General features: G+C 36.9%; 1 protein-coding gene and 1 long non-coding RNA gene across 12 annotated transcripts in view; one reads left to right on the top strand and one right to left on the bottom strand.

Annotated features, from left to right (window-relative positions):
- The window catches only part of LOC115224206 (paxillin), a 318,064-nt gene that overhangs the window by 131,951 nt on the left and 171,113 nt on the right, over positions 1 to 15,000 (bottom strand). For 10 of the 11 annotated variants that reach the window (XR_005003759.1, XR_005003760.1, XR_003882858.2 and 7 more), the window contains exons 2-4: positions 10,708 to 10,907; positions 9,272 to 9,686; positions 7,640 to 7,835 (exon numbers count right to left, since the gene is read on the bottom strand). Coding sequence is in view for 7 of the 11 variants with exons in the window: in XM_036513184.1 (XP_036369077.1) it covers positions 7,640 to 7,835; positions 9,272 to 9,686; positions 10,708 to 10,907 (811 nt within the window). In the remaining 4 variants the exon portion in view is untranslated. The remainder of the gene's footprint in view (positions 1 to 7,639; positions 7,836 to 9,271; positions 9,687 to 10,707; positions 10,908 to 15,000) is intronic. The other variant, XM_036513185.1, reaches the window with a different exon arrangement.
- Positions 5,305 to 15,000, top strand: part of LOC118767857 — a 14,989-nt gene continuing 5,293 nt past the window's right edge. Inside the window, exons 1-3 of the long non-coding RNA XR_005003762.1 lie at positions 5,305 to 5,328; positions 13,781 to 13,860; positions 14,890 to 14,892. This is a non-coding gene — a long non-coding RNA (uncharacterized LOC118767857). The remainder of the gene's footprint in view (positions 5,329 to 13,780; positions 13,861 to 14,889; positions 14,893 to 15,000) is intronic.

Raw genomic sequence — 15,000 nt, 5'->3', positions numbered from 1 at the left:
CACATTGTGTATACAAATCTCACACATTACGTTTTTACTAAATACTTTTGTTCTTTTTTAAAAAATATTTATACCCAGTGTGTATGCATAGACCCAGTGTATATACATACAAGTGTATCTAGGTGCAGGAGTGGCTGTGTGGTAAGTAGCTTGCTTACCAACCACATGGTTCTGGGTTCAGTCCCACTGCGTGGCACCTTGGGCAAGTGTCTTCTACTATGGCCTCGGGCCGACCAAAGCCTTGTGAGTGGATTTGGTAGACGGAAACTGAAAAGAAGCCCATCGTATATATATATATATATATATATATATATATATATATATATATATATATATATATATATATCTATCATCATCATCATCATCATCATCATCATTTAACGTCCGCTTTCCATGCTAGCATGGGTTGGACGGTTCAACTGGGGTCTGGGGAGCCCGAAAGCTGCACCAGTCCAGTCAGATCTGGCAGTGTTTCTACAGCTGGATGCCCTTCCTAACGCCAACCACTCCGAGAGTGTAGTGGGTGATTTTATGTGCCACCGACACAGGTGCCAGACGAGGCTGGCAAACGGCCACGCTCGGATGGTGTTTTTATGTGCCACCGACACAGGTGCCAGACGAGGCTGGCAGACGGCCACGCTCGGATGGTGTTTTTTATGTGCCACCGACACAGGTGCCAGACGAGGCTGGCAGACGGCCACGCTCGGATGGTGTTTTTATGTGCCACCGACACAGGTCCCAGACGAGGCTGGCAGACGGCCACGCTCGGATGGTGTTTTTATGTGCCACCGACACAGGTGCCAGATGAGGCTGGCAAACGGCCACGATCGGATGGTGCTTGTTACGTGCCCACAGCACGGAGGCCAGTCGATGCGGTACTGGCTACGGCCACGTTCGGATGGTTTTCTTATGTGCCACGTGCCACCGGCACTGGTACCACAAAGATACAAATTCCATTGATGTTCATCTATTTTGATTTGTTTTGATTTTCACTTGCCTCAACAGGTCTTCACAAGTGTCACAAGAAGGAAGGTATGCACAGGTGGACTGACTACGTCCCAGGTAGGGGCCATGGGTTATGGCCTGACTAGTCTTGCCGATATATATATATGTATATGTGTGTGTTTGTCTCCCCAACATCGCTTGACAACCGATGCTGGTGTGTTTACGTCCCCGTAACTCAGCGGTTCGGCAAAAGAGACCGATAGAATAAGTACTGGGCTTACAAAAGAATAAGTCCTGGAGTCGATTTGTTCGACTAAAGGCGGTGCTCCAGCATGGCCGCAGTCAAATGACTGAAACAAGTAAAAGAGTAAAAGAGAGAGTAAGAGTATGTATATATATATGTATCTATCCATCCATTTTGATATACATTTTTATTTCCTGTATCCGCACTTTATACTTTCTTAAACACAGCTAGTTAAAAAGTGTTAACAAGTTAACCATTAGTACTCTGAAAATTTGGATATCTTGCTCGGTCGGTAGAGCAGTCATTTGGTTGTTCATTGGTTCAATGGGACTGGAATTATACAGATTGAAAATATAACCTTTGAAGTTCTTATTACTTTGCCATGTTAGATTCTTAACCTACTGCAAACTGAGAAATTTACCGAAGTTTTGCACAAAAACAACACTAATACTACTACTACTACTACTACTCCTAATAATAATAATAATAATAATAATAATAATTATTATTATTATTATTATTATTATTATTATTAAAATGATAAGTAAACTTGTTACTCTGACATATGATGGCTAGCCATAACTATCTTAGTAAATGAAATTATGAAACACTGCTGCCAAAATACACAGATTCCTTTTGGGTTTCATAATGTATGAAGAAAGATAACATAGAATAATAATATGAACCGATTACTTCTCTCTCTCTCTCCCTCTTTCTCACCCACACACACTCTCACTCTCCAGTCAATCAAAGTTTGCAAAAACATTCCTTGCGATATTTATGTTGCTGATTTACTAGCATTACGTGTATCTGTGTATATTTGTGTATCTGTGTGCAGGTATATATTTTTCTGTGTATGTAGGATTGTATATATAACCATTACTATCATTATTTTTTTATCTCTGTTTTTCCATGCTGGCATGGGTTGGAATTCTCTTGCCACGTGTCATGTTACTTTGTAATATCTGGCACACACACACATGCACAGCATCAATCTTTGGTATAGTGTATGGCATGTGTTTTAAGTATGAGTTCAACAGTTGGATAGTATTCCTGTAACCAACCACTTTACATACACTGTCCAAAGGGGAGCCCTAAGAAGACAAGGTGGTGAAAAGGGATCGCAAAAAGCTGACCCACATAAAGGATTCTGGTACAGCTGGTGTTTCAACATCGTTGTGTCTCATTTCTTTACTGCCCCCAAGGGGCTATACACAGGAGTAACAAACAAGGACAGACAAATGGATTGTCGATTATATCGACCCCAGTGTGTAACTGGTACTTATTTAATCGACCCCGAAAGAATGAAAGGCAAAGTTGACCTCGGCAGAATTTGAACTCAGAACGTAGCAGCAGACGAAATACCGCTAAGAATTTCACCCGGTGTGCTAACGATTCTGCCAGCTCACCACCTTCTTCATTGTGTCTTGTCAGCGTTCTTTGCTGCCGACACCATTGTTAGATTCATTAGTCTGAATGTGCTTCAAGCTGAAAAGACACAATGAAGAAGGTGGTGAGCTGGCAGAAACGTTAGCACACCGGGCGAAATGCTTAGCGGTATTTCGTCTGCCGCTATGTTCTGAGTTCAAATTCTGCCGAGGTCAACTTTGCCTTTCATCCTTTCGGGGTTGATTAAATAAGTACCAGTTACACACTAGGGTCGATATAATCGACAATCCATTTGTCTGTCCTTGTTTGTACCCCCTGTGTATAGCCCCTTGGGGGCAGTAAAGAAATGAGACACAACGATGTTGAAACACCAGCTGTACCAGAATCCTTTATGCAAATGAAGCGAGTGTATTATAAACACATATTTTTCATAAAAGTGAAGCGTTTTCCTCTCACGAAACACAACAATGATTAGCTTATTCATGTTTGAATCTGCCAGAACTTATTAAGAATAAATGAGAGAGAGAGAGAGAGAGAGAATTATCATGGTCACCATTGTTTCAATATAGTGATTGCTCTCTGATGATGATACTTAGCAAACATTAACTAACACTATACATAGGATGTGTTCTGTATAAGTATATAAGTTCATAAAATACATTAGTTTAAAAGCCAAGCAATATTCAATAATGGAAAGCAACAATAAATATAGCAAAAATTTAACAAAAACTAAACTAAAAAAATGCATCATCAAACATTGATGTATTCAGATTATGTCCTCAACTGCCAAAAAATATTGTCCCCCAACAATGTTTCAGCTGTTGTTCCACTTCCATCTTCTTCAGATATCTATGGACTGAACCCTTTTAATACCATACCAACCCCATATGGGGCCACTCTGGATCTCCGATAAAAACTTCCTGTATTAAAGATATCCAAATTAAAACCTTCTACGAAATACTTTATCATGAATATTGTATCTGGAACTTAAATTAACAAAGTTGTTTCACTAAATTCTTAATTATTCTCAAATTCAACAGAAACAAACAGTGTATTTCAACAGAAATATGGTAACAAAAGGGTTAACTCTTCTGGTACCAATCCATTCTGAAAACTACCCCTGATTCTATGAAACAAACTTCCTGTTTTAAAAAGATCGACATTAAGATCTTACATCTTAAATTTCATGGTAATTTATGTTCTAGACACCAGCTCAATAGCAACAGAGTTATTTCGATAAATTCTTCATTTCTTTTATAAATTAGTTGAAACAAAGGCTTCAACAGAAATATGGTAACACAATGGCTAATTAACCCTTTTGTTACTGTATATATTTTGAGATGCTCTGTGTTTCTTTCAATTACTTTAAATATAACAAAGAATTTAATAAAATAACTTCATTATCATTAAGCTGGTGTTAGGAACATAAATTGCGAATAAGATTTGGTGGAAGATTTTAATTCAGAACTTTTGAAAACAAGACATTTATATTAACCCTTTAGTGTTTAAACCGGCCATACCAGGCCAAAATTGTCTTCCTGTTTTATGCTCAAACCAGCCAGCTCTGACCTCTCACACCTACCCTACAAAGTAATTCTAAAAATAAACAGGGACATCATCAAAATCTCAGAGTTACAAGATGCTGTACAATTAATTTAAAACAATGTGATTAAACAGGCTTTACATTTGACAGAGTAATCTGAATGCTAAAGGGTTAAAGAGCCAGAGCCGGTTTCAGCTGGGTTGGTAACGAAAGGGTTAAGGATTTGGTTTGAAATTCTTGGAATGTTACTGAATATGGCACCTGATGAAAGCTGGAGAATACAATAGCTGAAATGCTGCCGTCATAACAAATAACAAGATGAGGACAAGGAACTTAGTCTGAAAAGATCAATGTATAATAATGGTCGTTCTTTATCTCAGAAATAAATTAAATCTATTGAATCTACAGACAAAATTAAAAGGAGGATGCAATGAAATGAACAGTTTGTTATGTAACAAAACTGAAATGTAGAAATTCTTTAAAACATATGAACTCAAAGATGGTTATGTGGTTAAAGTACTTGCTTCACAACCATGAGGTGTGGTGTTCAATCCCTCAGTGAGGCACCCGGGCAAGTATTTTCTTCCTTTGTATCAACCTGTGCCTTTTGATTGAAAAGTACATTGTGCGTGCATATGTATCTATGGATGTGTGTGAGTATGAATGTCTGTGTATACATATGATTGCGCGCGCGCGTGTGTGTGTGTGTGTGTGTGTGCATATTGATGTGGACTGTTGTGTGAAGAAGTGCTGATCTCTACCAGTGAAAGGAAGCTGTGGATGAGGAAGATCCACGAAGACATGGGACAAGGTGGTGAGGCATGATCTTCAAATGTTGATCCTCACAGAGGCAATGACTAGTGACTGAGGCCTTTGGCAATATGCTGTGCTTGAGAAGACCTGCCATGCCAAGCCAACATACATATATACATACCCACATACACATGTACATACATACATATGAGCATCCATATGTACATACATACACACACACAGGTATGTGCATATGTAGAAACATACATATATGTATACAAGTTTGTATGGAAAAAAACAATTAATATATTATGTAGATTAGCAGTTAATGAGTTCAATGAGCATAACTCAAACTCTTGCCCCTCACGAAGATCTGAATGATTAAACGAATATTTGTGTAACAATAAAATTGAGTAACGGCAGCTAATCTACACACACACACACACACACACACGTGGGTGGGAGGGGGCAATGTCTAATGAAGTAGATAATATTTGAGCAGAATAGTAAGTAGATAGGGTTACAATCCAATCTGCATCCCCATTATTTCAATTCCCAGTCTAAAGAATTACAAGTAGGAGATGCCTTACATGTTTTCCTACATGTATACCTATAGAACTACCATTAGTAATGAAGCATGTTTAATGAGGAATAAATAATACCAAAAAGTTTTTCCAGTTTTCTGTGTAGGTTATATATATATATATATATATATATATATATATATATATATTGTATAGAGGGCATTATTACACATAAATGCCTCACACTAAGAGGGACAAAGTCATTACTACCAAAATGACTTTGTCCCTCTTAGTGTGAGGCATTTATGTGTAATAATGCCCTCTATACAATATATATATAATTAATATGTTCAAAAGGAAAAAAATTATTTTCGAATTCTTTTCTCTTGTGAGGTTTTTCACGCTAACTACCTGATAATTTCTTGTTAAGATTCCTTATTAAGAAGTTATCCTTAATTGTTAAATTTATATATATATATATATATATATATATTAGAAAAAAAACACCTTTTATCAATTCAATAATGAAAAATTAAATTATACCATTTAGAAAAATTACATATTATAGAAAGATTAAATACAAGGTAAAACATATAACAATGACTAAATAATATACGTTTTATTTATTATTTTGCACATTATTTAATCATTGTTACATGTTTTATCTTATATTTAATCTTTCTACAATATGTAATTTAATTTTTCATTATTGAATTGATAAAAGGTGTTTTTCTTCTAATTTATATATATATATATATATATATATATATAATATTTAGTGAAATTTGATTTAGTATTTCTAAATTGAATTTTCTCTGTAAGTTTGGAATAGTATTCCCTCATATCATTTATATATATATATATATATATATATATAGATATATATATATATATATATATAGATAGATAGATAGATAGATAGATAGATATGCAGATGCATGTTGTCAGGTGACTTGTGACTCGATGAGACATCGCCACCTATGATACGCCACAAGTGTTTGTACAGCATCTCACCCATGAAACACAGGTGCATGATGGGTCAAAATGATCATAGTGAATAATAAAGAGTCTCAGGGATTTCACTTTCTTTCTCTCATATTTTATATACCTGATGGACCCAAAGAACTCCTGCTGTAAAAAAATCCAGTGGCATTTACATCCATACTGTTGATGACATCAGGTAGCCGAATACAGTTTATGGACTTTCAATGGCACACTACAAGGTATATACCCAAATTTTATATATATATATATATATATATATATATATATATATATATATACAAGTTCAGCAAAATTTAGATTCAGATGAATATGGTACTCAAGTTAAAGGCACCAGAATTTTGTATGGTATTATCCATATAAATCAAATGGGGTGATTATAATCAAAATAAGCAACAAGGATATCCAAGGTAGTGTAGTACAATTGTAGCATGAAACGATTGTACTACACTACCTTGGATATCCTTGTTGCTTATTTTGATTATATATATATTGTACAGGCACACACAGACACCAGACCTTTCTTTTCTCTTCTCATCCAAATTCTACACTGATGACATTGATTTGCGTATGTTCAGGCTATCCATCAATCACATCAATCTTATAAATCACACAAGTCTAGAGCACTGGAGAAGATCTCCAAACAATTGGATGGTACCAACTAATAACTAAATGACATAAAAACAAAAAAATAATACAAAAATACAAAAAAAAAACAAATCTCCAAATGGATTTAAGTAGATTATCTGTCATGAAACATTTACCCAAGACAGCAAGACATTATTACACAAAGATCTATGGAAGCACCGATACACCCAACTCAATTTCTGTTTGAAAATGTAAGGGTGACAGAGTCAGCTAAATCCGATCTATATCTGCAGTATATATAAATGGTTTTCATTTTACTGAATATACAAACAAAAATGGTGGTGGAACAAGCAAAAAAATATAGTTATGAAATATTAAGAAATATCCATCATGAAGCGCCTCATGTAGATATGTTGAGGTGCCTCAGTAATCATTATCATGAGGCACCTTAACCCTGGTGATCTATTGGCAGCATCGTTCCTGACTTTCAAGAGAACACAGCCTGAAGAATTCTCAGACATTAGCAAAGATGGAAAAAGAAATGGAAATAAATGAAAAAAAATATCAAGACCAAAAATACAAAACAAGAATTCAGACACTAACAACAACCAGCCAATGAAATCAAAGGTGGGCGTGGCTTAGAGAACTTACCCAGCGGGAGGGGGCGGGACTCCATGGTCCAGTTCGTGCAACATGGCATCCACATTAGCTCTGTTGTTGGTTTCGACACGGTTTGGTTTGGGGGCAACAGGGGGTTGAACAGGTTGGCTCCCAGTTGACGATGGAACTTGGCCAGGAGATGTGACCACCCTTTGGGAGTTTCCATTAACAAACTGAGATTGATTAGCTGCAGTTGTAGAAAAAATACAAAAAAAAAGAATATGATCAATGAAAATAAAAAATAAATATTTATCACAAATTATAATATTTAGTTTTATTTTGTTGCTTTTGTTTAAGAAATTTGTTTACATTGGTAATGATGACGATGACAATGGTGGTGGTGGTGGTGGTGATGATGGTGACAACAACGACAATGATGATGATGACAATGATAATACGGATGAGATGATGATGATAACGATGGTGATGATTATGATGACAATGATGATAGCTGACTTGGATTGAACAGAACTCTGATCAAAGACGTTCCCTCAGTGACCACCCCATCTTTCTACTCCTATTTCACACAGAGTGCATCTAAGAGTACTTACACCTATATAAGTGTATCCCTCTCCTGACCTAGCTCCGTCTGGCAATCATCTTTTCAAATCATTGCAACATTATTTAGAGGGAAAACAGTTTCTTAATTACAGAGATGTACTTGCATAGCAAGTGACTTGATCTGAGATCGTGTGCTCGAACGAAAACAATTGCAACATGGAAGGTGTTTATAAGCCATTTAAGAAACACACAAAAAAACTGTTAGATTCACTTCAACATTTAAATTTAATTTGTCAAAATATTTTCATCGCATTGAGACCGTGACCTGCACGAAGTTTTGTCAGTGAATAAGTCGCTGTCTCAAAGCGACGAAAATATTTTGACAAATTAAATTTTAATTTTGAAGTGAATCTAATAGTTTTTGTGTGTTTCTTAAATGGCTCATAAACACGTTTCACGCTGCAATTGTTTAGTTTCTTAATTGTGAAGATGTTAAAAATGATATCGAACGTTTCTTTGCTTCAAAACTTGAAAAGCTTTAAATCTGAAAGATCAACAATTTGCCCAGTAAATGAGAGATTGTGTTGTCAATATCTTGATTAAATATATCAATAATGACCAAAGAACTGTTACTCTCCTATCTTGAAATACAACATCATAAGCAGAAAGTGTAACCTCTCGAAAGAGCTGTTCTTCACTCCTGCTCCAGAGCGTTGGCTGCAGGGTCACTCCGAAAAGCTCTATCCGCGACGATTTCATCTCAATCGAAGGAGAGGGGCTTTCTCCGTCCGGGTTGCGGATCCGTGGAATAAGCTGCCGGACGAGATAGTGAAGATGCCGACGACCGCTCGGTTCAAAGTCTCCCTTGACCACAAGTGGCCTGAACTCTTTACATGAACACCCTCCCTGTACATAACTCCATGTCCCCCTACATGGCCTTGCTCTTTGCTTTTTGAGCCAAAAAATTAACTAACTAACAACAGGACTTTCTTTCCAACCTCTGTGTGTGTGAGATAGCTTAATATGAACTTGTGTAATGTGCTTACAATGTGTATCTGCGCCTTACATGCATGCTGTGTCATTTTAATTCTTTGAAAGAAAACGAAAAGAGAAATGACTTACAATTGGTTCTACGATTGACTTCATCCAGGAAGTGAGCAGAGTTCAAATCCTGCAAGAGCTGGTCAAGCTCTGACAGGTTGCTGTTGATTGTCGACGACATCTGTGAACTGGCGTTGGCACCAAGACTGCTGTTGCTGCCGCTGCTCACCGAACCGGATCCGATTGGTTTGTTGTAACCTACAGGACTGAGTCCCGGCAGACTGGATTGAGAAAGGGTTGAACTAGCACTGCTTCTCTCCTGATGATAGGTGGCACCACTGTTGCTACTGCTACTAGATGTCCTTTCGCTGCTGTAGCTGTGATGATGCTGCTGTTGTTGTTGCTGCTGTTGATGATGATGAAGGTGGTGATGGTGGTGATGGTGAGTGGAGTTCTCTTGGACAATGTGCTGTTTCAAACTGGGACACCCATGAGCCTGGATTTAGAGGAAAGAAAGATACACAATTATTAGACTGGGTACTATTGTTATTTTACAGATTTTTAATAATATTGGCACAAGAAGAGTAATGCCTAAACCCAGACTGGTGAGGTTGATGTGGCCAGTGACCAACCTGGACATCTGCAGGTCAATCAATTGTGTGTAGATGAAACAACCAGGAATTTAAAATCTAGGTCCATATAAACACCACTAAATACCCACAAGGAACCTTAGAGGGGCAGGTGTGACTGCAGCTAAGAAGTTTGCTTTCTGACCACACAGCTTTGACTTTACTTCCTAATCACAGAGTGTGGTGCCTCAAGAAAGGACCTTCTACTAAAGCCCCAGGCTAACCAAAAGCCTTGTGAGTGGAGTTGGTAGATGGAAACTGAAAGAAACCTGTTGTACGTGTGTGTTTCCTTGTTTTGACATTACATACATTAAGGCAGTCCTTAGACAGCCCAGGGTCACATGACTGGGGTCGGAATTCTTTCTGAATTTCAAAGTGAATTTTACTTTATTATAATTTAGAGAATGATGAGGGGCAGTATCCATAGCTAATGGCCTATAAAAGGCATTTCCAGACAAGTGAGATCAGTGTGAATGAGGTTTAGTAAGGATGATCTCCAGAGGGTTGCAGCTCTGGATTGGGAGAATTGTTTGGGAGTGAGGGTGCAAAACAAAGAGGTAAAATACAAAAGGGTCATCAGAGACCCTAATATTCAATCCCAACAAGGGTGACTAGTTTTGGTGACATCCAAACCCCTACAATTTAGTCCCAAACAGAGATGATTATTTTCTAAGCAATCTGAGGGTCTAAAATTTAATCCCAAGCAGTAATGATTACTTTTAAGGTGTCTGAGACCTCAAAAATTCTATCTCAGACGCAAAAAGCTAGAATCAGGTAAATACTTTATTTCTCCACACACACACACACACACACACACACAACAGGTTCCTGGTCTTGTCTGTCCACTTGGTCACTATTTCAATGTTGAGGGTGAGAAGATTAACTTACTTTGTCATTGCGCCTCAGCTGTGACGTGTCGTTGTGGTCGGTGAGCTGGGAGGGGAGAGGTGATGGGGTGGATGTGCGCGGAGACGACTGTGAACTCACTATGTCTGGCCGCCGATTCTGGTATTGTTCCTGTTCCGCCTGTTGCTGCTGGAATGACGAAATGTGCGCGGTTGTAGACTGCAGGTCAGCCAAAAGGGCATCTGAAAATAATAATAAAAACAATATTAATAATAATTGACTCGATTTTTGGCACTAGGCCAGCAATTTTAAGAGAAGGGGCAAGTCAGTTACATCAAGCCCAGTATTTGACTGATAGTTATTTTATCTAACCAGAAAGGAAAGTCGAACAATATTAATAATAATGGTTTCAAATTTTAGCACAACGCCAGCAATTTCATGGAGGGAGCAAGTTCATTACATCAACCCCAGTGCATGACTGGTACTTCTATCAAGCTCAAAAAGATAAAAGACAGAGTCAACTCAGCAGAATTTGAACATAAAGAGCAGGAAGAAATACTGCTAACCATTTTGTCCAATGTGCTAACAATTGTTCTAGATCATTGGCACAATTTTGAGAGCAATCGGCCGGTCAATACCATCAACCCCAGTAATTGAATGGTACTCTTTTACTCTTTCCCTTGTTTCAGTCATTTACCTGCGACCATGCTGGAGCACCACCTTTAGTCAAAGAAATTGACCTCAGGACTTATTCTTTGTAAACCTAGTACTTATTCTATTGGTCTCTTTTGCCAAACTGCTAAGTGACGGGGACATAAACACACCAGCATCGGTTGTCAAGCGATGTTGGGGGACAAACACAGATGCACAAAAATACAAACACACACACGCATACATACATATATATATATATATATACACAATGGGCTCTGAGTTCAGTCCCACAACATGGCACCTTGGGTAAGTGTTTTCTACTATAGTCTCCAGCAATTTTCATTGCGTGTTGCAACCTTTTGACTATTGAAAAGGTTGCAAGACACAACGAAAATTTTAGGAAAATAAAAATAAGAAAAAAGTGGAAATTTTACCGGTGAGTGTGTTACATAATAAGGCACAAAAAGAAAATCACTCTCCCCAGATAATAGAATCTGTTGAACACTTTGATGAAAAACACCTTACTAAGACTACCACCAGTTATGATATACTCTATGGAGTATGGCTGTATCTTGACAATATATACATATTTGTGTGTGTGATCTTCTTCAAGAGAGCACAACCGACTATACAGATATAAAAATACACAATTCGTCAGAGGAATTAAGTGGTTGCCAAAAATAAGGAGACAGTTCTGTTTAAATTAACATGAATCAAGGGACATCAAACATCTTTTTTATAATTTTTTTTTTTTTTTGAGGGGTCGAATATCTACTTTAGATAATCTTAAATGTTAACGCTTTCAACAACCAACACACCCATCCAGCATAAAAAAAAAAAAACAGCTCTTGTACCATCATACCAACCCACCTGCACAAGACCACCCGTATCAAGCCGCTTTCATTTAATAAATCAAATTTTTCTTTCTTTCTTTCACTTTTCATTTATTTCGCAAAAATCTTATCAAATGAATGATAATATTTTTAACACACAAGATTTTAGTATTTCAGTAGATAAAAGTTCCATAATAATAGGTTTTCTTATGTTCGAAACAGATGGAAGATAATTACTGATGGGAGGGGAATAACAAAGACAAAGCACAAGAGACACACACACACTCTTTCTTTCTCTCTCTCTCACACACACACACACACACACAGAAATATTAATTGAACAAATCTCAGAGAATAGCACCATCGAAACACAAGCCAAAGTTTGAGTGGCAACACGAGCAGACGTTTCAAAGATAAAGTTTGAGAAACTTGCATAGATCAGTGAAACTTAAATAACAGCTACTTCTCAGGTATGTTGCTCTGGTATTCAGTAAGAATGGTTAAGATGAAATCCAGACAGCATCACTTCATGAAGGATGGAGAGAGAGAGAGAGAGAGAGAGCGAGTGGGTGGTTGGGTGTGGGTATATATATATATAGAGAGACAGACAGACAGACAGACAGATATACAGATATAGATGTGTATGTTGTGTATGTGTGTAAATATACATATATATATATATATATATATATATGTATATGTATGTATGTATATATATATATATATATAATATATATATATATATATGTATATATATATATATATATAGATATATATATATATATATATATATGTATGTATATATATATATATATATATATATATATATATATATATAATATATATATATATATTAGATGTGTGTATATAGTGCTTGTTTTGTGTAGCCTCAAATAAATAAATTACTTAGCAGATATAGTTTCCTTCCTGTCATTTCCTCTCTGCCAAGTAAAAAAGTCATTAGTAATATTATATGTGTGTGTGCATCTGCATGTGTGCATCTGCATATGTGTGTGCGTGTGCATCTGTATATGTGTGTGCATGTGTGTCAATGTGAAGGAGTGAGTGCATATGAGTGCACATGTATAAATCTGCATGTATAAAGATATGGCTTTGTGTCTCTATGTGTGTGTGTGTGTGGGGGTGTATTTGCAAGAATATGAGTATGTGAGTGTATAAGTGCAAGTGTATGAGTGTGTGAGTATATAACTGTGCAGACAGATATTCGTAGGTGTATATATATATATATATATAAATGTTGCATATTGTAAGCATATGATTTTAGGTTCAGACCCACTGCATGGCTCCTTTGGCAAGTGTCTTCCACTACAGCCCTGGGCCAACTGACACCTTATCGGTGCATTTAGTAGATGGAAACTGCATGGAAGCCCATTGTGTGTATATCTCTGTATGTGCATGTGTGTGTGTGTGTGTGTGTGTGCATACAATTTTTCTAGGGCTTGTTGCTTTTCTTGTCACCAACCTTCACCTGTTTTTAAGCAAAGTAAGGTTTCCCCCTGAACAGCCCAGATATACTTTTATGATGGATTGTAAACAAAACAGACGCTGACTTCTTTTTACAATCAGTAAGTATTACAAGACAAGGAGAAGAATATTCACACACACAGACACACACACACTATTTTGGTTGAGTCAGTTTCTTGCCAATCTGAGTTTTCACCTGTGGGTGCACAAGATCTTCAGGCAAGTTATGACTCATGACTTGTCATAACTCAACCAAAACAAAATACATTATTAATCTCTACACTACTGTAAAGAGTATGCTTTTTTCTTCATATATATATATATATAATATATATATATAATACTAGCACTATGACCCAGCAACGCCGGGTCATAGTGCTAGTGCATGCATATACAGCTGTGTGCAGGCACACATACACGCAAGTACTGTCCAAATCTCCGACCAATCACATACAGCTAGCTGGCATTCAATTGGCGTATCAAGTTTCAGGCATTTTGATTGGGTTTTGGATAGAAAATTCACAAAAAAGTCACTTCTATTGATTTTTAAATGGCTTTGCGGGGTGACTGGGGAAATGTAAAGATGTGCACCCACGACCCCTTGAACTGAAAAATTGTGGATTTGTAAAATTTCCACTTTTTTGTTATTTTTATTTTCCTAAAATTTTCATTGCATCATGCAACCTTTTCAATAGTCTTGGCTCTGTCCGTTATTTACACTGCGTTCCCTTTTGTTTGTTTGTGCGCATGTGTGTGGGTCAGTGTGTGTGGTGTGTGTGTGTGCCTATACATGCATGCATGTACGCATGTAAGTGTGTGTGTGAGTGTATGTTTGCATGTGTATGTATGTATATATGTGTGTGTATTTTCTATGTATGTGTGTGTGTGTGAGCATGTGTTTGCATACGTATGCACAACAGAATATGCTTCAATACATGAACTCAAATAAAGAATCTTGCAAACCAAATCCAAAAACGAAATATATATATATATATATATACACAAACACACACACACACACAAATATATATATATATGTAGTTTCTTTCAGCTTCTGTCCACTATATCCAGTCACAATACTTTGGTGCTTAAATAAAAGAAACATGCCCAAGGTTCTGTGTAGTAGGACTGAACCCAAAACCACATGGGTGGGAAGTAAGCTTCTAAGTCACAGAGCTATGCATGCACCTATATATATATATATATATATATATATATACACACATATATACACACACATATATATATACAGCTTGTTTATTTTAGGGTACAAAAAACAAGCATTACAGTACTCAAAACTCCCTCGTGTTAGAATTTAAGTCCAACATACATTTGTTTACACATACACACAGACACACACAGA

Source organism: Octopus sinensis, linkage group LG25 (assembly GCF_006345805.1).
Source record: "Octopus sinensis linkage group LG25, ASM634580v1, whole genome shotgun sequence".
Classification (NCBI taxonomy): domain Eukaryota; kingdom Metazoa; phylum Mollusca; class Cephalopoda; order Octopoda; family Octopodidae; genus Octopus; species Octopus sinensis.
This window is presented reverse-complemented; position numbering and strand designations above follow the sequence as displayed.